Source organism: Scardinius erythrophthalmus, assembly GCF_964197995.2.
Source record: "Scardinius erythrophthalmus genome assembly, chromosome: 8".
NCBI classification, from domain to species: Eukaryota; Metazoa; Chordata; class Actinopteri; order Cypriniformes; family Leuciscidae; genus Scardinius; species Scardinius erythrophthalmus.
Genome location: NC_138228.1, coordinates 10414122 through 10438519, shown reverse-complemented (window position 1 = coordinate 10438519; position 24398 = coordinate 10414122). Strand labels below are relative to the sequence as shown.

At 38.7% G+C, this 24398-nt stretch overlaps 1 protein-coding gene across 1 annotated transcript in view; it reads left to right on the top strand.

The window, feature by feature from the left end:
• megf11 (multiple EGF-like-domains 11) overlaps nucleotides 1–24398 on the top strand; it is a gene marked incomplete at both ends in the record, with an annotated part of 91148 nt that overhangs the window by 45010 nt on the left and 21740 nt on the right. Inside the window, 8 exons of the mRNA XM_081372293.1 lie at nucleotides 6937–7183; nucleotides 9561–9681; nucleotides 11071–11207; nucleotides 12185–12397; nucleotides 13795–13969; nucleotides 18954–19074; nucleotides 20119–20282; nucleotides 20417–20519. Coding sequence (XP_081228419.1) covers nucleotides 6937–7183; nucleotides 9561–9681; nucleotides 11071–11207; nucleotides 12185–12397; nucleotides 13795–13969; nucleotides 18954–19074; nucleotides 20119–20282; nucleotides 20417–20519 — 1281 coding nt within the window. The remainder of the gene's footprint in view (nucleotides 1–6936; nucleotides 7184–9560; nucleotides 9682–11070; nucleotides 11208–12184; nucleotides 12398–13794; nucleotides 13970–18953; nucleotides 19075–20118; nucleotides 20283–20416; nucleotides 20520–24398) is intronic.

Genomic DNA, 24398 nt, shown 5'->3' with positions numbered 1-24398 from the left:
TGCTTCACTTAAAAGGAACAGCAGTCACGATTCATGATTTTATCACAATTCTTTTTCATGTTGGTTTTATTATAATTCACTTTGCCTGTAAAATTTTGCCTTATAGGGTAGCAAAATATAAAAGAAAAAAATGACAGATCATTTAGGCCAAAGTAGGGGTGGGCGAAGATGAAAATCATTATTAAAAATATGAACAAAGAAGACAATTACAAATATTAGGACAAATACAATATAATATACAAATGAAATAAATAGTGATTTAATTTTCTTCAGCTACCGTATTTAACTGTAGCATTCAATTTCTCTAACGAGAAACAATAATTTTACAGCATTTATTAATCTTAGTTGCTGTTCATTTCTATATTTACAATTACATTATTAAAATCAAAAGTTGTATCTTTTAACAGTAGTTAATGCACTGTATAACAAACAATAAACATAAACAAACAATGAAGAATTGTATTTTTATTAGCTAACATTAGCAAAGATTAATAAATTACTGTATGTAAAAATATATTTCTCATAGTTCATGTTAACTAATGCATTAACTAATGTTAACAATTGAGACCTTATTATAAAGTGTTACCCATTCAAGTAAGAAATTGAATAAACAAATATAACTTCACAATATAAATGACACATTTGAACATGAACATGATTCTTATTAAAGCTAATGAAGTTATTCAGTGAAGAGCAATAAGTTATTTTCTTTTGTCTTTTTTTGATCAACATTAATGACAAGCGGCAGCAGCTGTATTAAGCTGCTGTCACTTTAAGACCTCATGCACAGATCTAATATACATACATGCATCAGATTTTCTCCCTGAACTGTTTACGTTCAAAATTCAGGATCTTTTGTTATCTTATTTAACACATGTAGTGAAAACACAAATGCTCTCTCTTTAGCTCTGACACACTGAAGAAGGACTGAGAGCCGAAACTTTTTGGTTTTTCTACATGTTAAATAAAATAACAAAAGATTTCGAATTTTGAGTGCAAATCGTAACTGAATTCTTGATGTAATTAAAAAGATTCATGCACAAAAACGAGACACTATATGTGAAGAGAGAGCACTGTGTAAACGACCTTGTTGAACTTCTAAAAAGGCTGTAATTAAAAGTTCTGAGTCAACACAATTTAAAAAAAAAGATATATATAATTTTAATTAATTAAAAAAAATAAAAATAAAACTCAATAATGTTTTTTGAAATCATCTGATTTGCCAATCCCTCTTCATCTTCCTCATTATTCAGGATATCTGTCAGGTAATAGAGATGCAGTACCTTTAATTGTTTAAAAATTCTATTCTTGCAGCCTTGAAAATCAAATCAGTCGATATTTCTATGTTTATAAGAACCTTCACTTATTTCTCATTGGACAGAATCTTTTTAGCAGTGCACATTTGGGTCACCCATTTGCGATATATTTTAACGCTGGATCTTTTATGGCACCTTGCCCATATACTTTAATTTACTCTTGCCTTCTTTGAAGCGGCACACTGTTTAACATTCTCTGGCTTAATAAGGTTTCTGTATAACCTGTGCTCTGAAGAACAAACTCATCTGGCACAAAACAGGTCTCACTCTAACCGTCATCAGGCATGGAGTCGGACTTGAGTCACGTAGCACACAGAGATATGACATTGACTCACAGTAATTAAGACACTCTGTCATGTAGAGACAAACTCCCATTCTGTATTCATCATGGCATAGCAGAGATGAACCCAAACAGAGGAGTTCAGCTGCCAAGGTTTGGGATCTTCATTTATCTGGAAGTTTAATTGTCTGGATGCACTTCCTCCAGTCATTAACCACAAACGCTAAAACTTGGGTGAGAGGGGTTGACTGAGTTTTCCCCTACACCGCTGGAGCTTTAATTAAAGGAGTAGAATGGGCTGGACTGGGTGCAAGGAAGTAGTAATTGGCCCTAGAGGCATTGTGTGCTGTGATAGAGTCAGTGTAATCACATTCTTGTACAGTGCTTCATATTACACTATCTGATTCACAAACCCTTGGCCCTGTTACAAACATCTAGATGGCTACGTTCCATCTGTTGGATGATATAAGGGTAAATGGCAGGTTGGCAAAAGATTGATATATTGATTTAAAACTAGGCACAAAGTGGTATATACAAAATGTTGTAAATGCCATACTTGACTCATGCATGTGATAAGGATAAAGAGCGTCTTAGGGTTAAGTCTTGTTCCCTTCTCAAGGAGCTGGGTTTCGAGGGAACCCAACGCTGCATCAGATGCTGATGCTATGGGGACTTTAATAGGACAGCCAATAGCCTAGAGCAGTGTTTTCTAAATCCACAGTACTAAGTCCAGCATAATAAGCTGATCCAGGCAACAAATGAGATATAGAGTCGCATGCAGCAACTCTACGTATCTTCACACCAGCTTCTAGTAAGTGCTAAACCGAAGGAAGTGTGTGAGAAAGAATCCTCGGCTTTTATGTATACAGCCTTAATGAGCTGGAGAGGGCAACAGATAAGAGAATGGATCGCTAACCACGATACAGTCCACCTCGGCCCCGCACTGACCTTTGACTAGCCTGAGAATGGGCACTAACCCATTCACAAGGAAGCATAGCCCTGCTTTAATCCCCAATATGATGAATTCAGTGAGGTTTTTAGATGAGAGAGTGGACCGCTTTCTGCAACTTAGTCCAACTCAACTCTCATCTTCCATGCTTTACTGTAAAAAAAAGAGAGTATACTTGAACCAACCCATTCAGAGAGGAGCAAGTAGCCTCTTTTTTTTAAACCAATCTGATAAATCACCCAGCCTCACAGGGGGTGTGTTAACATTTGAACATAAAAACAGATTGCATAATTTCACAGCGACTAGCCGTTTTTCCCATTGAAAAATCACCCTCAGGCATTACCTTGCATAAGGGCACTCTACCCCATTAAGAGAGTAGACCGCCTCATTTCACCATGGCTGTCACAAAACTACTTCAAGTCAGGTTTTGGCTTCCTACTTCCGAAGGTGGAGGAAGTTCCGAAGTCCCCTGAGGACAAGACTGGTGCATCAAAGAGGAAATTCTTATCCCTCTCCCCTATGCCCGATAAGTTCAGCCACAGATGCATCTTTGTCGCCAACCATAGCAGCCAAAGGGCGGCCAATGGCATGGGCCATTTGCTTAGTGGCACAGAGGACCAGATCTGTGGCTGCACACAATCACATGAGACAATCCTTCAACTCTTCATCTCATCTCTCAGGGCTAGCTGGAATAGACCGCAGAGCGGACTTCCAGATTGGTCATGAGAGCCACGGAGCTAGCAGTAACTCCTCCACCAGCTCCCTACAATTGTAGTCGTAACTCTACCTCAGCAGACGTGGTGTCTTAACCGTGAGGTGCAGACGGTACGTTACCATCACTCGTGAAGATAGCGAAGCAGCGAGACAGAGTGGGTCCAAATCTTTGACGAGTGCCTCAAACACAGGTCGGGTCTGATATTAGTGGCTTCTGGTCTTGGGTAATTTAGAATAAATGTGCTTTTACCGAATGGATCCGAGAAGACAACTATGCCAACTTCCCTTTAGGCATTTAACAATATTTTATTACTTAAAACAAATACATATTAAAACAAATACCACCTGTAGCTGGTGTGTGGTGAACGCACTGGCGCCGTTGTACTGCGGCTGCCGTCGCATCATCCAAGTGGATGCTGCACACTGGTGGTGGTTGAAGAGAGACCTCAACATGATTGTAAAGCGCTTTGTGTGTACAGTAGTACTTATGAAAAGTGCTATATAAATGCCTCATTAATTCATTCATTCATACTTTTTTATTTTTAAAGTTAAATTTTTGGGGGTTCATTTTGCCTTTTATTTGACAGTGTGCGGAGAGACATCCTGATTCTTTCCATAAAAATAGTTATTCTGACATGTGTTAAAACAATTTATTAACAAAAAAAATGTCTTTGTCATATTTTTGGAGAATTTTGCCTTTATTTGACAGTTTGATGAGAGACAGGAAGAGATACAAAGCACTGTTGCACAAAGTGTATGTGTGCTATCCTCAAGGCTATCCTCAGACAAGAAATTTATTCTTAATAAAAAAGACAGCGTAAGCAGGGCTTCCAGATTCCACAGGAGTGAGATATTTAGTCTTCATAGAAAATACAACAGTTTAGACTCTGGAAGTCTCCCTAATTAGCCTTTTGTGACGTTCATGTTTATTTAGCTATGCACACAGCTCTAGGCAGAACGTAGCACCAAAACACACACAGTATTTTTCTTGTCAGCCTTAATAATTTTTGAATCAGGCCTGCAGCTGAAAAGATTTTATTTGTTTTGTATTAAGGCTCGCCACGCTTATGGGAGAACTTCAAGTAGCAGCATTACGGATTCTCACAGGATTGTGCATGGCACTGCTCTGAGATCTTTCCCAACCATCTGATCAGATCAGGCCATTACATTTTTCTGCTTATCAAAGTACAGTACACAAACACACGCTCACAACTCAGTCCTGATGCCTTTAAGTGCAAGTTTGTTGCGAAGAAGAGCATGGGTTGTCTCCCAAAACACAAGCTTTGATTAGCCTGTTTGTGCAATCCTGAGCACTTTTAATAGGGGCTGTGTTACAGGTCGGCCGTTTGGTGTACTTTTAAACATTGAATCTCTGCCCACACACAAGATCCATTGCCCCAAAGGGGGCCTCATCCACTCTTTACTCATCTCTTCTCTGATTAGTTTCATACTTATGGAAGCTTTCTTTTAGAGACTTTAAACACAGAGAAATAGGAATAACACTATGTGTTTTACAGCCTTGCCCGTGGCACCAAATGATCTCTGACTCTTTAATCATGGCTAAATGCTGTCAGAAGGCCCGCAGTGAGAGACTGTCTGCGGCAAATCTGAAACTAAACGCAGAAGAGACGGGCCGAGATAATGGGCTTTAGGAGGAAATGTGCTGAGGCGTCTCGCTGTGGGGGGAAAAGAGGCTTTGAGTCTTCAATGGCAACATTTTGTGCTGCTTCTGAGCACCAGAGAAAAAGACTTCTGCAAATTAAGCTCTGTCTAGATTTCCACTTTATTTGTCCTCCTCCGCAATGATTCAGAATGGCTGCTGATGATGAGGCCGGGCGGACTCTGAGCCAACGCGGAGTGGATTTGCCGTGTTGAATGGGAGGGAAACTGTTTGCGTCCCAGTATGAGGCTTCTTTGAAAGTGAAACGCTCACTTTGGGGCTGATGGGGAGTTGACGAGGTCCGGGGGCCGGTGAGAGAGGCAAACAGTGGATGTCTTGTGTTTTTCTGCTCTTTTTCTCTCATCAGCGTGGGAGAACTGAGAGGAGCGTGATGAGTGCTGATTGACTGCGAGCGGAGCAGACGATGAGCGGCTCATCCATCTTCGCTGACCTCCTGCAGGTTTCCTGCCTTTAATGTGCCCTGGTCATTTGTGTGGTGTGAGAGCTCAGTCGACAGGAGAACTCATCCATGGCGGATTTACTCAAATCAATAACGTGCCTCCTGCCCTCTGTGAGCTACTTAATGCGGCCTACATCGCACCTCCTGGGAAAGACTCGCCACAGTGGCAGGATGTTCCATGACCCCCCTCTGTGCCAAGCTGTCTGCTCTAAGTGCTGATCATCCACCTCATGTTTGTCTAGCATAGACAACGGATGCTGGTGTCCAACAACACACAGTCTTCATTAGGGCTTTATCCACTTTCAAAACAGCTTTCGATAAAGATAAATGCCTGGTAGCTTAGTAGTTAAATATGGACTGGTTTGTGAGGTTAAAAGGACTGTATGCTTGAAACAATTGAATGAAACCATCATCTAAATGACATACATGAACTCTACCATTCAAACAGGTTTGGGGTCAGTGAGTTTTTGAAATAAGTCTTTGATGCTCACTAAGGCTGCAGTTATTTGATTAAAAATACAGAAAAAAAATAGTAATGTGAAATGTTATTGTAATTTCAAATAGCTGTTCTATTTTAATTTCTTTTAAAATGTAATTTATGTCTGTGATGGAATGAATGGGTGTATTTTCAGCCTTCATTCCTCCAGTCATCAGTGTCACATGATCCTTCAGAAATCATTCTAATTCTAATTGATACTCAAGAAACATTTCTTTTTATTATCAATGTTGAAAATTGTTGTGCTGCTTAGTACTTTTGTGGAAACTGTGATGCATGAATATAGAGTTCAAAACAATAGCATTTCAAATAGAAATCTTTTGAAACATTGTAAATGTCTTTACTGTCATTTTTAAGTCCTTGCTGATTAAATATTTAAATTTCTTTCAAAAACAAATCTTAATGACCTCAAACTTTTGAACAGTAGTGTACAGTAAATCGAAATGATGCAGAAAGAAAGTTAGCAGTTAGCACTGATTTTGAGGTGAGGGAAACCCCAAGACCTCTCAGAATCACATAAAATATCTCCAGATGCATGCAGTAACATTTATGCAAGAATGTACAAAATCTATGTCTATGGTGGGTTTGGCCCTATTTATGCTAGCTAATGCCTTACACCAGAATGACTGAGTCAGTGTTTTATAGCATCTCTGGGTCACTTTAGGTGCTTTTGCAAGATTAGCTCTTTGCAATTTCACCCATTTTATTGATAGCGTTTGCAGTAGCTCATTGATAATTTAAAGAGAATATATGAGGGGATGTAAATAATCTATGCTTCAGCTAATCCCCACTCACAGTGGGATTCACTTGTTTTGAAAAATCACTGTACAAACCTGTATACTTCAGCATATGTTCTGTAATAAAATTATATGACTTCACAAATCTTGTGTATTGGCAATTCCAGGATTACAGTTCACCGGTTCACAACCTGTTACTCAGAATTTAATACAACTGAGTCATACTGATCAGCGAGAGTTTCCACCCTTAACTCTAACTGGAGGATGGTGGCAATTTAGTTGGCTGGTGTAAAAAAGCATCCTTTCTTCTTCTTTGTGTATCAGGTTGTGAAAGTGGCCACTGGGGGCCCCACTGCAGCAACCGCTGTCAGTGCAAGAATGGGGCACTGTGTAACCCCATCACAGGAGCCTGTGTCTGCACAGACGGCTACCAAGGCTGGCGCTGTGAGGATCAATGTGAGCCTGGCTACTATGGCAAGGGCTGCCAGCTGCAATGTCAATGCCTCAACGGTGCCACCTGCCACCACGAGACAGGGGAATGCATATGTGCACCAGGCTACATGGGCCCCATGTGAGTACCAGAGATAAAACAGGTTGTCAATATATGAAGGTTGATATGTCTTTCTTGAAATATATTCTTTATATAGAGGAGACAAGATCAAGTAGTAACTCTAGTGAAAAGGGTAGGTTTATTTTTGAAAGTCAATTTCTGTATAGGCCCATACCTCTTGACTGCAAAATAGCTATTCAACCTTTCCTCCATCATTGCCAAGGAAACACGTTAACCTTTTATGACCTTTTGTTTTGTCACAATGGGAACCTGCCATTAAATAGTCGTTTTTCAGCTAAATAAACAGTAAAACAGTTATGGTGCAAAACATTTGAAATAAGGCAAAAATATACAAGATAACGTACAAAAATATAATTCATGAAAAGATTCCAAAATACATTAACGTTCAAAAGTTAATTAGATTTTAGTTTTTTATTTAAGAAATGTATACTTTTATTTAGCAATTGATCAAAAGTGACAGTAAAGACATTTATAATGTTCCAAAAAAAATTAAATGCTGTTTTTTCTACTTTCTGTTCATCAAAGAATCTTGAAAACAATGTTTTCAGTTTCCATAAAAATATTAAGTAGCACAATTGTTTTCAATGTTGATAATAATAAGAAATGATATGCAAAAAATGATATTAGAATGATTTCTGAAGGATCTTGTGTCACTGAATACTGGAGTAATGGCTGATTAAAATTCAGCTTTGCCATCACAGAAATAAATTAAATGTTAAAATATATTAAAATAATAAAAAAAACTATGATTACATTTTAGAGAGCATTAATTATTACTATTATATTATTTTACAGTGTAATAATATTGTAGCCTGACTTCGTCATACTCATATTCTAGTCAGAATGTGAGTCTGATACCGCTCCATAGAGATTTGATTATGGGGCGTGTCTCAACCGAACCAGGAAAAAAAAAGACCTCTGCGCTCAATTGGATAGACCTACAACCAATCCGAGCAACGGAGTAAATGACGCATGTTCTTCATTCATATTTTCAACCAACAAAATGTCGCGGGCGCGGCTCTCTGTTCCTCTTTTAAAATTAATGCGCTGTGGATATCTTCTATAACAGACGCGATGGCGGAATCTACACATGATGTTTCATAAACAAAGTTCGGGAGGAGCACGTACAAATAATCAATCCAATATCAACTTGTCATCAAACAATACCATGTCTAACGTTACCGAGGAAGCATATTCACTCTGTCAACTTACCTAACACTCCTTGACAGTTTTTCAGCATCCCTCGGATGGTCCCTCCACCACCCCGAATCCTCACTCTTGTCTTGTTCTCTCACAACCAGGAACACGAGTATGGGGGGAGTATGGCTACCGAGCCCACAGCCCTCTCCTCGGACAGCACGTCATATACGCATTTATTCTATCTGACTTATTTGTGTGAACTCCTGACATCTCATATAGCCTACGCATTTATTCTATCTGACTTAGCCTATTTGTAACTGTGAACTCGTGAAATCTCAATTCTCCTGCTGCAGTCGTCTTTGTTGTAAACTAATTCAAATCAAGCGCTCTTTGGTGACGTGGGTGATTATGTAACGGCAGATTATCTGTCCATCACTGATTAAAGCCCGCCCTGGCAATTTGATTGGCTCGGCCTTCTAGGAGCCGAGCATAATTACTCCTCTATGGAGTCCAGACCGAACTTCCCGACCAAAAAATGTTGTGGGCGGGGATCGGGCTGGCACCCAGGCTAATAATATTGCACAATATTACTGTTTTTATCATTTTGATACAATAAATTCAGCTTTCCTGAGCATTTTAAGAGACTTCTTTCAAAAACATAAAATCTTAACGACCCCAAACTTTTGACCTAAAGTGTAGCATTTTTTTATTTTATTTAAAAATATATATATATATATTTAGATTCATTAAATATCAATTGTTTTGGGGCAACAGAAATTGTAATTGATAAAATGTTTAAAATTATAACAAAAAAATGAGAACATGTCCCAATAAAATATGTCAAAATAATAGTAAACCCTTTGCTAGAATGTGTGCTGCTGTAGTTAATTCACCTATTTATCCAAAATTCATTGGAAAAATGTTAACAGATATTGCAGTTTGAAGGATACAATTTGAACTAGATTTTGAACCTGAAACCTTCTAGGTACCCCATGTGACAACTACCCCCAGTCTCCCATACTGATCTACATTTGATGTACTTATTATTTGTCTATATTCATTGTTAGCATAGTGGAAATGCTGTGAAGTTCTTGTGAGGGTACTTTAAAAAAATGTGGTTGGTTTTTTTTTTTTTTTTTGTATTTGTTCTGAAGTCTTTGAACATTCTTGTGTTTTATGTTGCAATCCTTTGCAATTGCTGCCTGAGTTTCATGCTTTTGCTCTTGTGGTTCGGCAGCTGTGGAGAACGCTGTCCCTCTGGAAGTCACGGCCCACAGTGCGAGCAGCGCTGCCCCTGTCAAAACGGAGGAACCTGCCATCACATCACTGGAGAATGCTCCTGCCCTGCTGGATGGACGGTAAGATGCTGCACTCAGAAGGACCAAAAGGGTGGAGAAGTGAGGGACAAAGAGAAAGTGACAGAGAGAATAAATGATAGAAAAGAAACAGAGAGGAATAAAGATGAGGAGACAGATGATAAGGAATGAGGGGCAGGGAGTGAAGGAGAATAAAAGGGCAAGATACTGAAACGACAAAGAGGTGAGTCACACTTGAAAGGAAGAAAGGAGAAGAGGGAGTAATTAGGAGAAAGGCAGGGTTAAGTGAATGGAGGGAAGGTGAAAGAGTATAAAAGGTAAATGAAGAAGGGGTGGAGGAGAATCTGAATGTAGATACTTGCACAATCCTAAAAGGGGAAGAAATGACACTAATCTGAGTCTCGCAGAGCGGCTGAAGTTATTATTTAAGAAGCAAATTGTGTGAAGTTTGCTGAGTCTTATTATGGCTCTTTTTGCATCATCGTATATTCGTAAAGAGGACACATCAAAAACACAAGTTTTCTTTCTCTTCTGAAAAGAGTTTAATGCGCTACAGTATGTGCTAGACATACTCTAATATTTACAAAGCAGTTCATTCAAAACGTTTATTCAAACTAAACGGCAAAAATTGGTCATTCAGACATTAACCTCAGAACTGTGAGTAGAGTAGTATACTGTATACATACAGTATCAGTGCCTATTCAGTGATGTAAGGAACCGATGTTATGGTCTTAAAGGTACAGTGGCATAGACTGTATCAGATAGGAGGTCGTAAGTGATCATGCAAAAATTTCAGCTTTAACTGACATAAGTGGCTACAGATATATTGAATATGGCCTCTTTTATAGGGCCACACATACTGTGTTTTTCTATAATTCTATACATTTCTTTCTTTGTATGATTTTATGGATGATTGTTTATATTTATGGATGATTCTATATACTGTGTTCACTCAAAATCATTTATTCCCTCGTGTATTCCAAATCTCAATGACTCAAGAAATGTTATTTTGAAAGTTTGTTATTTTAAGTTTAAAGAATGTATTGGCTACTTGTTTTATAAAATAAAACATTGACAGTTAGTCAGAATCCACCCGAAGAGCTCATTTAAAGGCACAAATGACATAACTGCAGTGTGCTTATGATAAACAGAACATTATCTTGTGTTGGTATGGACGCCAACATGGATATCATTATGATTTTTTTTCTTAGTTTGAAGAGGGGAAGATTGTGAATAATAAGTGAATAATAACGACTAAGGCATTTCTCTCTTTGAAAGAAAGAAAGTCATGTGGGTTTGAAGTGGGAGTAAATGATATTTTTTTTATTGTAAGTGAATCGTTCCTTTAAATGAGTCCATCTTCAGTGGTCATTCTGAATGGACTTGATCTGATTCTCAAATGTGAATTTTCTCTGCTCTCTTACTCGACAGGGGTCTGTGTGCGCCCAGCCATGCCCATTCGGCAAGTATGGGATCAACTGCAGCAAGGAATGCTCGTGCCGCAATAGAGGACTGTGTGACCACATCACAGGACAGTGCCAGTGTATGGCTGGATACAGTGGCCACAGGTAAAACAGATACCCAATTAGTGAAAATCAGTTCTGATCTTATTTCTGTTATTATTCCGCTGTCTTTAAAAAAAAACTACCACAAAAGCAGTTTGTTTCCTAGCATGCACAATTTGGGTCTGAATAATTGATTAATTGTTTTTTTTTTTTACTGCTCTGTGTTTGTATTCCCTATGTCCACTGATCCCACTCCAAGATCTGCACTGGTCTAAGTTTCTGCCCATTAATTACCAGTAATGGAGTTTTATTAGGATCCAATTGAAATAGCTCAGTGCCTTTATTTCACTGTGTCTTCTGCAGCAGCTTAGGGTTTATTAGCGCACTAAAGTGATTGTCTGCAGAATGAAAACACTTTTAGGACAGACAGTTCTTATCCTCTAATATTTAACAAAATTGCCCTCATTCATTTGGTCTGTGACAGGTGAATTAGCCCAGCAGGAATAATCTCAGATTGCGTTAGTACCCCCTCCTCCCTTCCCCCAAGCCCTTCTCACACCCGTCTCTTCTGATGCAAACGACGCTGGTGTAATTTCAACATGAAACATACCTAGTCCGTTTTATAATTTAATTGAGCTATTTATCTGTCTCCTAATGGCTTCTTTGGACACTCAAGATTGATGTTCTGCCAGGATTGTATATTGAAGATCTTGTGGAAGTCGTTGTTCCTTAAGTCACTTTGCTATTCAACAAAGAGAATGAGCCCGGGTCTAATTGTATTCACGGTAATTAATGACTGCAGTTTTAGTTTCCTGTCGCCCCATAGGCGAAGCCAAAGGGCTGATGAACCTGAGGTACCAAAGAAGATGCCCAGAGCATTGACCCTTGACCCTAAGATTAGAATAACTTTGTAGTCTACTAATTCTGCTTGTGTTATTCTGACAGGCTCCTTTTTCTTCCAGAGCTGCTCTGAGTAACGAAAAATGTGTACAAAACATTGGGCTTTTCTTCCCTTTGTAAAGTGCCGGAAATGTTCCCAGGTGCCAGGAAGAGTGTCCAGTCGGCACCTATGGACCCCAGTGTGCCCTCCACTGTGACTGTCAGAATGGGGCCAAGTGTTACCACATCAACGGAGCGTGTTTGTGTGATACAGGATTCAAAGGGCCTCACTGCCAGGACAGGTTCTGTCCACCAGGCCTATATGGTCTCATCTGTGACAAATACTGTCCCTGTAACTCCACTAACACACTCAGGTAAGACACGCTACCTCACGTCAACAGGCTGCAGTAGAATAACTGGTGCACTGACAAGAAACAATGGACAAGGGATGCGTATTTGTACCATAATTGGTAAAGCCAATATGGGATGTTTAATTTCGCATGCCCTATTTTTCCATTTAGATTACCTTTACCATAATCTAATCCTTACTTCCAGTTAATGTTTTAAAATAGAATAATTTGATAACACTATTAAATGTAATCTTCAGCAAATCTCAAAATAAATATCCATTTTAATTTTGTATGTTATGATGTTCTGATGCCTAAATTTATTTCTACTATTTAAATTAATTTAAGTTTTTAGTGCTTTGTTTTTTTTATTTATTATTATTTAGACAAAATAGTAAAGAATTTTAATATCGGCTATAATTTGAAAATAATTTTCAGCTTGAATTATGCAGTAAATTAATTAGTGTAGTACTGGTGCATCCCTACAATGCCCTTGATTTTCTTGCAAATAATTTGTTTTGTTTTGTTTCAATATCATTTGTCAGTGGCAAAATTCCACAGTTAAACAGCAAACTCACTCTTAACAACACTCAAAGGGATAGTTCACCCAAAAATGAAAATTCATTTACTCAATCTGTATGAGTTTCTTTCTTCTGTTGAACACAAAAGAAGATATTTTAAAGAATGTTGGCAACCAGACAGTTACACTTCCATACTATTTTTTTTCCTACTTTGGAAGTCAATGGCTACCGTCAACTGTCTGGTTACCAACATTCTTTAAAATATCTTATTTTGTGTTCAACAGAAGAAAGAAGCTCATACAGGTTTGGAACAACTTGAGGGTGAATAAATGATGACGGAATATTCATTTTTGCATGAACTATCCCTTAACATATCAATTCAGCTAAGTTATTTCACACAAACATTGCATCTTTGTTGAGTCTCCTACGGTTAAACAGAACCTTCAGTCCTACACTCATCACTTTTCCAGCCAACTCCTCTCGAGTTAATCTCTGGAGCCATGGGTGAGTAAAGAGCTCCATTTGAGTCCATTTGACTTCATTTGACTTGCAAGTAAAAATTTGAACACCTTTCAACAGTAGCATAGCACTTGCTCTTAATCGCGACCTGTGCTTCATTCATTATTTCTTAGCCTCGTTCCTGGCTAATGCAATGTTAATGCCTGGTATGGGTAGATTAAGCCCTGAGACACTGGGGCTCATTACTACATGAAGGAGAGAAAGGACATCCCATTTATCTGAGTGGAGCTCCAAGACACAAGGATGGATGAACTCAATGGTTTTAGTTTTCAGATTTGGCTCCCTTGTTCTGGAAACCAAAGTGTTTCTGTTTAGATGCCATATACACAGCGTGTCTTTAGGCATATTTGTACCTAAATGTCTATTTGTCTTTCTCTTTTTCAGCTGCCACCCCCTGACAGGTGAATGCTCGTGTACAGCAGGATGGACGGGTCTATACTGCAATGAGACCTGTCCCCCGGGTTACTATGGAGAAGGATGTAGTGTACCCTGCCAGTGTGCTAATGGAGCAGACTGCCACGGTCTCACTGGGGCCTGTATCTGTGCCCCAGGCTACACAGTGAGTCCATGTTTATCATTTATCATTGTCTACACTCATTAAACACGAGTAAATCTTGCCATGCTGAAATATTGTCACATGAAATTGACTGCTGAGCATTGACGATTACAGCTGCTAATGTTTTGAATTAGAGGATGGTATTTTTTCAATTTCCATTCCTATACATCTGACATTAACATCACTCAAACCCCTCATTAGTAAAGTAAACACCAATATGTCTTGGACAATGGCTATAGACCGCCTACCAACCTGTCTATCAACCACTGCACTAAATAAAAGGATTTTAATTGTTGATTACATATGGCTTCAAATGAAAATACCCCTCTGATCTGATTCTTTTTGTAAAACAGATATATTTTTGTATATATATGATTAATTAATCGCAGTAAAGCCCCCCTATGAGAATCCTGAACAAAACATTAATTGTTAAGTTAAAATTAAACATTTTATTTTATATAGTGACCCTCTCGTCAAAATCAGATCACAAGTGGTCACAGGATACACATTTGAGACACAGGTGCAAACAGCAATGTGTCTTGGCTCACCACTTGTGATACACCAAGGCTAAATAGGGCCATAGATATGACATATGAAGGTGGCAAAATTCATAATTACATAATAAAGGTTTATGATTGTGGATTTTAAGTGAAAATTGGAAGCACCTTTCAGAGAACATTTCTAGTCAGCACTTTCCTTGATCTTTCTTTGAAAAGTTTTTGTGCCTTCATACTTAAAGCAGAAGTGTCAGCGAATACAGTTTATTGCTTTGAAAATGATCTCTATAGTGGTCTCTCTCTCTCACACACACACACACACACACACACACACACACACACACACACACACACACACACAAACACATCACCTCCTGCTGGGAACAAGGTGAGAGTCTCTAAGATCAGTAATGCTACTTTCACAATGCTCGTGTCTTATTAATCAGCAGGGTTACACTTAACACAAAGACCTTGTCAAACTCAGAAAGAAGCGTTAGATACATGGACTCCAAAATAGAGTGGGATTTCTGGACAAGATTTTATATGACATAAATAACTAAACGTTTTGTTATCCAGTTGGTCGCACAAGGCACAAAATCTGCCCGGCTCTTTGCTCTCTGATGAACAAAGGTGTTGCTAAAATGAAACCAATAAGATACAAGGAAAGAGCATGAGAAAAACAGATAGAGAGACATGATCATGTGAGTGATCTGAATTTATTTTACGGAGATATTAAAATAGATGGATGGCTCATTTCATTGAGCTGAATGTGTCAGGCTTTTTTTTACATACTGTCTTATAAAATTAAATTGTTTAAAAATATTTATTTATAAAGAAAAATTCTGGGTATGTGAATTTGTGTGTGACCCATTGGTATTGAAAATCTACTTAAAGTACAGTTCAATGTATATTTCAAGTATAAAAATTAATTCCTAAATAGGAACATTGTAGTATACTTAAAGTTCAAAAATAATATAATAGTAAACTATAAGTATAATGTTAAGTTCACTTAAAGAAAACTTACAAGTATATTTACATAATTATACTTAAAATTACCTTGAAGTATGCTTATTTTTTAATTGTAATACTATTTTACAATATTACTGCTTTACTGTAAATACAGCCTTATAAACATTTTAAAAAGTCCTGCAGACCCCAAACTTTTAAATGGTAGCTATAGTTACTTTTTTTTAGCTTGCATTGTTGGTAACTACATTTTCAGTAGCTTCACTTTATGTTTTAAGTATATAGCATGGAAAGCTACAGTTTCAAGTATAGTCCCCACCACTGAACTGATTTCACTCTTGCTGCATTCAGAAATAATGAAAATGTTGCAAAGCAGGTAAAATAAAGACAGCGCCGCAGGTAAAGACTGGAACGGAGGGGATGATTAAGAAAAACTCAGTACCAGAGGCTGTAGCCAACTCCTGCCTTGGCCTGTTGCTGTGTCCTGTGCTACTACAGCGATTTGAACTAGCAGGCGGAGGCACAGACTGTATCTTCATTTTCACCACCTGCTCTTTGTGTTAGATTTGAGGGACCTGCTGCCAGTTCTATTAAACACTGCTCGAGGAGCTTTGGCCAAGGCGTCTGACCGAGATGCAATGGAATTGGGAAACAATTCTCTATTTCCAGGCCAGCTGTTCCATTTGGACCTATAGAACAGCAGAGGTTAACAATTTGACTGCAGTCTGGTTGAAAATAAGAGAGGTAATGGCCACCAAAACTCTCATTCATAGAGTTCTGAGAGAGTGATATTTATAGGGGTGGGAAAGGAACATATATACTTGTGCTGCTGGTACTGCAGAGAATGCAGGTAGGTAAACGAGGAAACAAATGTGCTGGTAGTACTACGATGAAAGCACACATGCCACGTTCATGTGTGCTTTCATGACACTTCACTTGAATGCATAGATGCAATGGTATGATTTTTAATGTTTAAAATAATAGATGCTAAAAAAAATAGGGAGCCTAATTACACACAATTATTTATTTTTTTTAAATAGGACAATTCTAAATTTGCTAGGGCAATCGGGAGCTTCTGAATCAGATTTGTATGAATGACCTCTAGTGAAGCTTTTGCTATTTAGCTTTTTGTAAAATATTTAATATTATATTAGAGTCAGGGAGTGGTGGCTGCGGTACTAAAGCACACAACAAAGGATATATATTCAAAGAGACTTTTAATATAATAATCCAAACAATAAACAGAAGTATTAACAAAGAGACAAACATACCACAACTCACTGATGTAAAACAAAGCTAGAGAAAGAACAGACAGAAACTGAGGGCTTAAATATATGAGGGCAAACAGAGCTGATGAGATAATGAATGACACACCTGAACTGAACTAACACAATCAATTAGAAACCATAGAAACAAACAGGGAGAGGACGGAGGAGAACTGAACCAATTAAATGACTAGAGAATAACAAGTAAATTTAAACATGAAAAAACGACATAAAACGTGACTATTATATTATATTATTATATTATATTATATTATATTTTGTCATGTTGTTATCCAGCATGATTTGAGAATTGTTCAAAAAGTATCTGCATATGTTGGAGATGATTGTAATAAAGTGAGCGAGCGAGATAAATGATGACTGATTGACAGAGAGGGGAGAAACAAAACCTATATATAGAGAGTGGCATATCTTATCTGCGTCAAAAAGTATCTTTGTAAGTAGGCTATGTATATTTATACATCCTAAAAAATATATATATATTTTTTTTTCATATAATAAATTGAATCCCAGACTTTTGGACCCCACTAAATATGAAAATGTACCAATCAAAGTTTGAAGACATTTCTAGCTCTTTGAATGTACTACTGATCTATGCTAATAGATATGCATACAGTATGTCCTGCTTTAGCCTGCTTTTAGAGGAGTTTAGTCACCCAGTTGAATAAGTGCTCTCGGTCCTGTGTCAGTGTAATCTGGAGCATTCATGGGTCTCAATAAATCCCTGTGGTCATTTGTGAGCCAGAGACTCTTTTACCTCCAACCCATTCACCAGTAAATTGCAGGTCTGCTGAAAAGTCGAACAAACTAACTTTCTCGCCCCATATTCGGCTGCCTGCACCGATAGTTTCAAGTCTTTTTCTGCTGAACAGAACTGCCATTGTTAGCAGTCTGCTTGCTGTCACTTTTGAACGGAACAAAGATAACTGCACGTAGATTGATGAAAAATTAATCCACAGATGTAAGCTTTTCATGTGGGGAGTGGATGGACGAGCAAAGGAGATGGAGAGGTAGAATATTTGAAATGGGGAATACAATGGGGGAATGTGGGAGAGAGAGAGAACGAAAAAAGAGAGAACATACAAGAAAGAAAAGAGTGGGAGTAAGAGAAAATATTGGAGATGATTGTATCAAAGTGAGCGAGCGAGATAAATGATGACTGATTGAAAGAAAGGGGAGAAACAAAACATATAGAGAGAGAGCGAGAGTCAGTCCCTCTTGGAGCCCATGACGCCCTGTGGCATATCTTATATTGCCTTCCTCTTAGACCTAGTTCCAGATGATAATGAGAGAGCGGGTCCTTTGCTGCTCAATCCCCGGCACCAGGGAGACGGAGGCAGGAGGCGCACGCACACTGCCATTACCCCACTAATTGGGAGTCTAAATCATTTTGTCAGCTGTCAGTCAGAGCCAGGGATGAGGCAAGAAGACACCGGTGATGACCGACGCTGGGATACAGGCGACTCCCCTGCTGAGCCTGGTAAAGCGCAGAGATTGTGCTGGTGTTGTTTGGCTGGGAAACAGGGTTTAAGAACACAGTGTCTGTCAGTCATCAGCAATGGTTTTCTGGGGGATGGATGGAGGTGCCAAGGGCCAGGGGCTGTCAGCTCATTAATGCAGCTGGGGAAAGCGGGCCTTTAGCACTGAGGTCTGTGTGATAGCAACAAGGACACAAGCTACACACGGACTTCAGGTTTTCTGAAGAAAATGTGCTTTCAAATGTGCTCTCTACCTTTCTACTCGCTTGAAACTGCATCTAACTCACATGCTGCCTTGTTGTAGAGAATGTTTTGCAGGAAATTTCCTGTTGGAAGTTTTACGGAATCCTCAGATGGGATTTAGAGTCACACTTCACAACACATTTCTCATGTTACAGTGTTAAGTTACATAAGTACAGAATAATTCTAAGAACTGAAATCTTACCTTTTCTGAGAGAAATGTATGCCTGCCTGAGCAAAACTCACTGATGTGATGCTAGGGTGTTAGTGGTTGCCAGGGCATTGCTATGTATGTAGTCGTTGAAATCTTTTGGGTGGTTTTGTACATTTGTATCCATTTGTAGGGTGTTTTGGGTGGTTTCTAAGGCATTGTTAGGGGTTTGCTAAGGTGGGTGCCGCGCAATTTGTATGAGCAATAGTGATTATTTGAAAATGTAATATGGACATTATAATGTACTTTATTTATTTGTATAAATGTATATTTAGTGTGTAGTTCAACAACTCTGCTGTGTGTGTTTTTCAGGGAGATGACTGTTCCCAAACCTGCCCACCGGGACTATTCGGTACTAACTGCACTTCCACCTGCCACTGCCACAACCAGGCGTCCTGCTTACCAATCGATGGATCCTGCATCTGTAAAGAAGGTACGGCATAATGTGCTCTCCTTCTTCTTTTATTCCTATTAATAAAACTATATGCATGGAAAACCATGCAAGATTGTGGGTTTACATCCAACCTGAAAACAAGACTATATATTGGCCTGTTCAAATAAATCCATATGCAATCAATATATGCAATCAAATTGTAAGGAAAATTTTTAATCTTTACAATTGATTATTCTAGGACTAATTAATCACTTTCCAATTCCCTCTAAAACAGACGCCAATGTTTAGAGAATTAACCCTGTCTATAAATTGAAATTCGGCATGCCTAGCAAGCCCATTATACTCCATACACTTTCTGGACATCACACATCAGACACTCCCAAAAAATAGTATATAATGTACCCATCCGTTCTCCATATATCCATCTCTGTCATTATGAAAAAAAACGGTGTTTCAGTATCAAAGGATCCAAAGTCCCTCCAGGTCACTTTCAAAGGATGCATAACAACTTAGCACTTACATACACATATGGCCTTTTTAGGCTATAAAAGCATTAAAAATGTGGTGTGAATCCACAAGAGCCTTGTGAGCACTCAGCGTTTGGCTGACCGCAGCTAACCGTACCTGCGGGACGGCCCTCAGTTGTTGCATAAACATGGACTTGTCCAGAAAGGCTTACCAAAAGAATATTCGCTCAGGTCCCTTCAGTTTAGGAGGAAGCTCATTAGAGACAGTACCTTTAAAATCCTCATCCCATTCATAATGCAGAACCCCAGTGTGCTACACAACTTCTCTGCCTATCTCACTCTGCTCTTATGTTGACCTCAAACCATGCATATATTCCACTCATTGACTGCTTTGCAGTGTGAGCCGAGGGAGACAAGAATCCTCTGGCTTCTGACAACATGTGACCTCAGTTCCCCTTCTTCCCGCTCTATTAATTGAACTCTGTTACAAACCAGAGAAGGTTTATTTGGATAGAACTCACAAAGAGAATGTCTGTTTTAACAAATAAACAAGTGAAGAAACCAATGGTTGAGTTGACAAATAATTAACAAATGTCTGTACCGTTTCTCTTTATAGGTTGGCAGGGTGTCGACTGCTCAATCCTGTGCTCCAGCGGGACTTGGGGTTTGAGCTGTAACCGGACTTGTTTGTGTGCCAATGGTGCGGCTTGTGACCCAATCGGTGGCTCCTGTACCTGTTCTTCGGGCTGGAGAGGGGAACGCTGCCAGCTGTCCTGCCCTGTGAGTATCTTCCTGGGACTGGTTCCATTGTCTCTCTGCCAGAGGCTGGCAAGACTGGCCATTTGATTTATAAATATTTGTCATGACAGGGCAATTTAAGCTTGGCAAGATGGTTTGTGTGTGTGGTTAAACAGGATGGCACATACGGGCTGGAGTGTCGCGAGCATTGTGACTGTAACCACGCTGATGGATGTGATCCTGTGAGTGGATTCTGTCGCTGTCTGCCAGGATGGACAGGTGAGTGTGAGACCAGTGACATAATCACATTGACATGTTAAAATAGGCAACATAAATGCTAGTGTGAATTACTCACCATTTGTTGATTGAAAAAAAGGCTTGATGCAATTTAAACGCACATTGATGGGCACATAGGACACATTACATTTATTAAAAGTGACAGTAAAGACTTTCACGTTGTTACAAAAAAATCTGAATCGTTACTGCAGACATGAGCTGTAATGTTAATGGATATTCGCGCTGGATAAAATAACATTGTTGGATCAGTCATGTATGTGTCTCTACTGCATACTCTTGACACAGGTAAATGACCTAACACAAAATTTCTGTGTGTAATTATGTTGAAAATAATAAAATAATAACATATATGCCTATCTGGGATTATTGGCAACAGAAATCTTGCTCGGAGGGACGTGCTTGGAAATAATATTTTATAGCAAGCAATATTTAGCCAACGAATTGTTTAAATTAAGTTACTAATAAATTCAATATTATCTAACACATAACATATGGGCGTAGAATATGTGGGAGATGCGGGGGACGTGTCCCCCTCACTTTTAATAAAATGTAACCCTTCCCCATGCTTTTTTGGGGCAAGTGTATTGTTCATGTTTCCATGGGCCGATGTGAATAAATCTAGAATTGACAGACAAAGTGTTTTAAGTTGTGTGCACATACCTTAAAAAAAATCCATTCAGAATGAGCACATTTGACATTTGCAGTAGGCTTATATTTAGATTGATATTTATTTAAATAAATAACCATTTACATGCTGAGAACGTTTGCTCATTGTAATCAGATGGCGAGGTGGTTTCACTTATTATGATGCATGATCAATTCTTTATTAATAGCAAAGTTTGAATGGCATCGTAAAGGTATAATGAATCAGTGTTGATGCGCATCGTCTAACATAAGCTGGGCTTAGTTGCGCCTGGTCGTAGTTTTAGGGTCGTAACAGGTGTATTTATTTATTTGAACGTTGGATGTAGCTAAGCCCAGTGTAGAGCTTACACCCAACATTTTTACATCCAGCTGGTACAACCGGCCCCTGATGGCTAGAGAGTCAGACTAACCCAAAGGTTGCGGGTTTGATTCTCAATACCGGCAGGAAATGGCTGAGGTGCCCTTGAGCAAGGCACCCAACCCAAAATCGCTCCCTGGGCTGCACACTGCTCCGAGTGTGTGTCCACGGTTTGCGGTGTGTGTGTGTGTGTTCACTAATCCTAATTTTGGATGGGATAGGTTCTTGGATGGGTTGAATGCTGAGTATGGGTTACCATACTTCGCTTTCACATGTCACTTATTACTTATTTGACCAAAATATGGGTTGAAATGTAATGTAAATACTTTGCCTACACTTTGAGGTTTGGGTTTTGTTCCATGTAGATTAATTACCTCCATTTGGAGGTAAATGTGACCCCTCCCTTTATGTAAATTAGATTTCATGGTAATTTTCAACATGATCATGTACTAAATATCAGTAGCCTATTTTATATATCATGGCTGTTCTTATAGGAAATACTTAAAATGTGGCTACCCAGAAATCACTTTACTTTCTGAAAAGAGTTGCAGTTGTTACGCTACACAAACACAGTCGGTGTGAAAGCACAATGAGAGCCTGCTGTTACAGTTACGCTACAGCGCTCTCTTCACAAGCTGTGTGAAACAGACAAGTCATACTACTGCTACTCATTATAAGTCATCCGGCAAAAAAAATCAGATATTGAGATTTCTCAAGATACCACAGTATGTCTTCATGAGGCAAATATAATATATATAATTTTCCCCCAGAATCATCTGCTATAGTTTGTTGTTATAATCAGGGGTTTATTGTTATAATCACCAACTTTTTGGGGACAGGGACACGTTTACTTACTGGAGTAGGATTTTTCTTCATCTCTGGTAAGATAAGTGTGTTGTTCATTAACTATTAGTTAATATAAGGGTGCAACGGATCGCAGTTGAACCGTGATCCATACGGACCAAGCCCCACGGTTCGGCACGCATGTGATTCGCGGTTTAACTGCTAGGTTTAACCATCATAGAGTGAAGGTTTTTTAGTTGGACATGTTTTTTCTTGCCAATTTACACATTCAAACGATTTTAAACACGAAAGAAGAGGTGAAAATCGGGACTTGCAAGCTGTTATCTGTGCGCACAGCCGCACGCAGAGAGAAACAGAGAGAGAGAGAGAGGCACATTTCAGACAGTGCTGGAACACCAAATTGATTCCTCTTTCGTGTTTACTTGTGTTAAACGGACACATACACACACAGCTATGTCAAAATACCCATCTCGGCAAGTATTCTCTCGGTTATGTCATAAGTGAACAGTTGAAAAAGAAAACGGATGTGTATCAGTATTTTCGGTCCGTGCATTTGGTATTAAAGTGACAGCAGCCTAATATTCCTGCTGTTGTCTGTGTCATTAATGTTAATATAAAATAAAAAAATACAGCTTGCACCTGTACTTAATTTATATAGTGAACAAACAGTGTTATAGTGAGGAGAGCAGTCAGGAAGAAAGTGATGACGGCAGCTTGTAGGATAAGTGTGCTGCATAATAAAGCATAAGTACCAAGCAGCATCTCCAGGTGCTCCCTTAAAAACCAGACCCAAAGAGTTATGTGCACCCCTGGTCATAATAATGGCTTTTCCAATACATTTATTAATCTATGTAATATTTTAAAGTAAACAAGAAATAATCAAATCAATGCTGTCTGTCTTTTTAATCAGGAAAGTATTAATCTTTAAACTGCCTTCATCCAGTGGGAAAATGCATGATATTTTTTTCAATAATTATGAAAACATATGAAATCTCATTTTATTTCAATAGCAAAGCAATAGCACATTTTTATGTTAGCTCCTGTTAATGTTGTATGTTTAAATTAAACTAATTATATGCTTTATATATATATTATTTGAATTTGAATTTATTTATTAAAGGATAGCCTCTTGAGATGCAACATCTCATTTTCAAGAGAGATTATATATATATATATATATATATATATATATATATATATATATATATATATATATATATATATATATATATATATATATGTGTGTGTGTGTGTGTGTGTCCTGTGATAACATCTTTTGGAGGCATGATGGTCCTGACCAACATATACACACACACACACACACACACATATATATATATGTGTGTGTGTGTGTGTGTGTGTGTGTGTGTGTGTGTGTGTGTGTGTGTGTGTGTGTGTGTGTGTGTGTGTGTGTGTGTGTGTGTGTGTGTGTGTGTGTGTGTATGTGTGTGTGTGTATGTTCAGATTATTCTGCACAGGACCATCATGCCTCCTAAAGATGTTACCCCAGGACACAGCCTGCAGGCAGATTAATATGAAATCTCTCAAAGCATGAAGTATTTATAATAACTGTTGCTGAACATGTTACCTAATTAGATTGCACTGATCCAGAATGAAGCGGTCGTTCTGTGGCTTTCTTATATGGCTTTCACACTGCGCCTACACCTTCTGTTGCAGTGGTCTCAGCACTGTGTGTCCAATATCACAGAAGGGCTGTGTTTTTCAAGTTCTTCAGCATTACAGTAGCATGTGAGCATGTTATAGGCTACATCAAGAGAAAAGGAAACGGTTGAATTGGTAGATGTGGCTTTGCCTGCAGGCCTTCCAAAACTCTCTCCGTTCAGGTCTCCAAATTCTGGCCATGTGGACTGGGAAATGATGTGGCTTTCATTATCTGCTAGAAAGAGCCAGCTACGCAGAAATCTCATGCTCTGTATCCTGCCCAGGTCTCCGCCATCTGCCAGGCCTAATGGAGTCACCAGGGTGCAAATAGGCCTCCGAGACGTCGAGCATCTGAACACAGAGACTATGCAGAGCAGTGATTTATGGAAGCT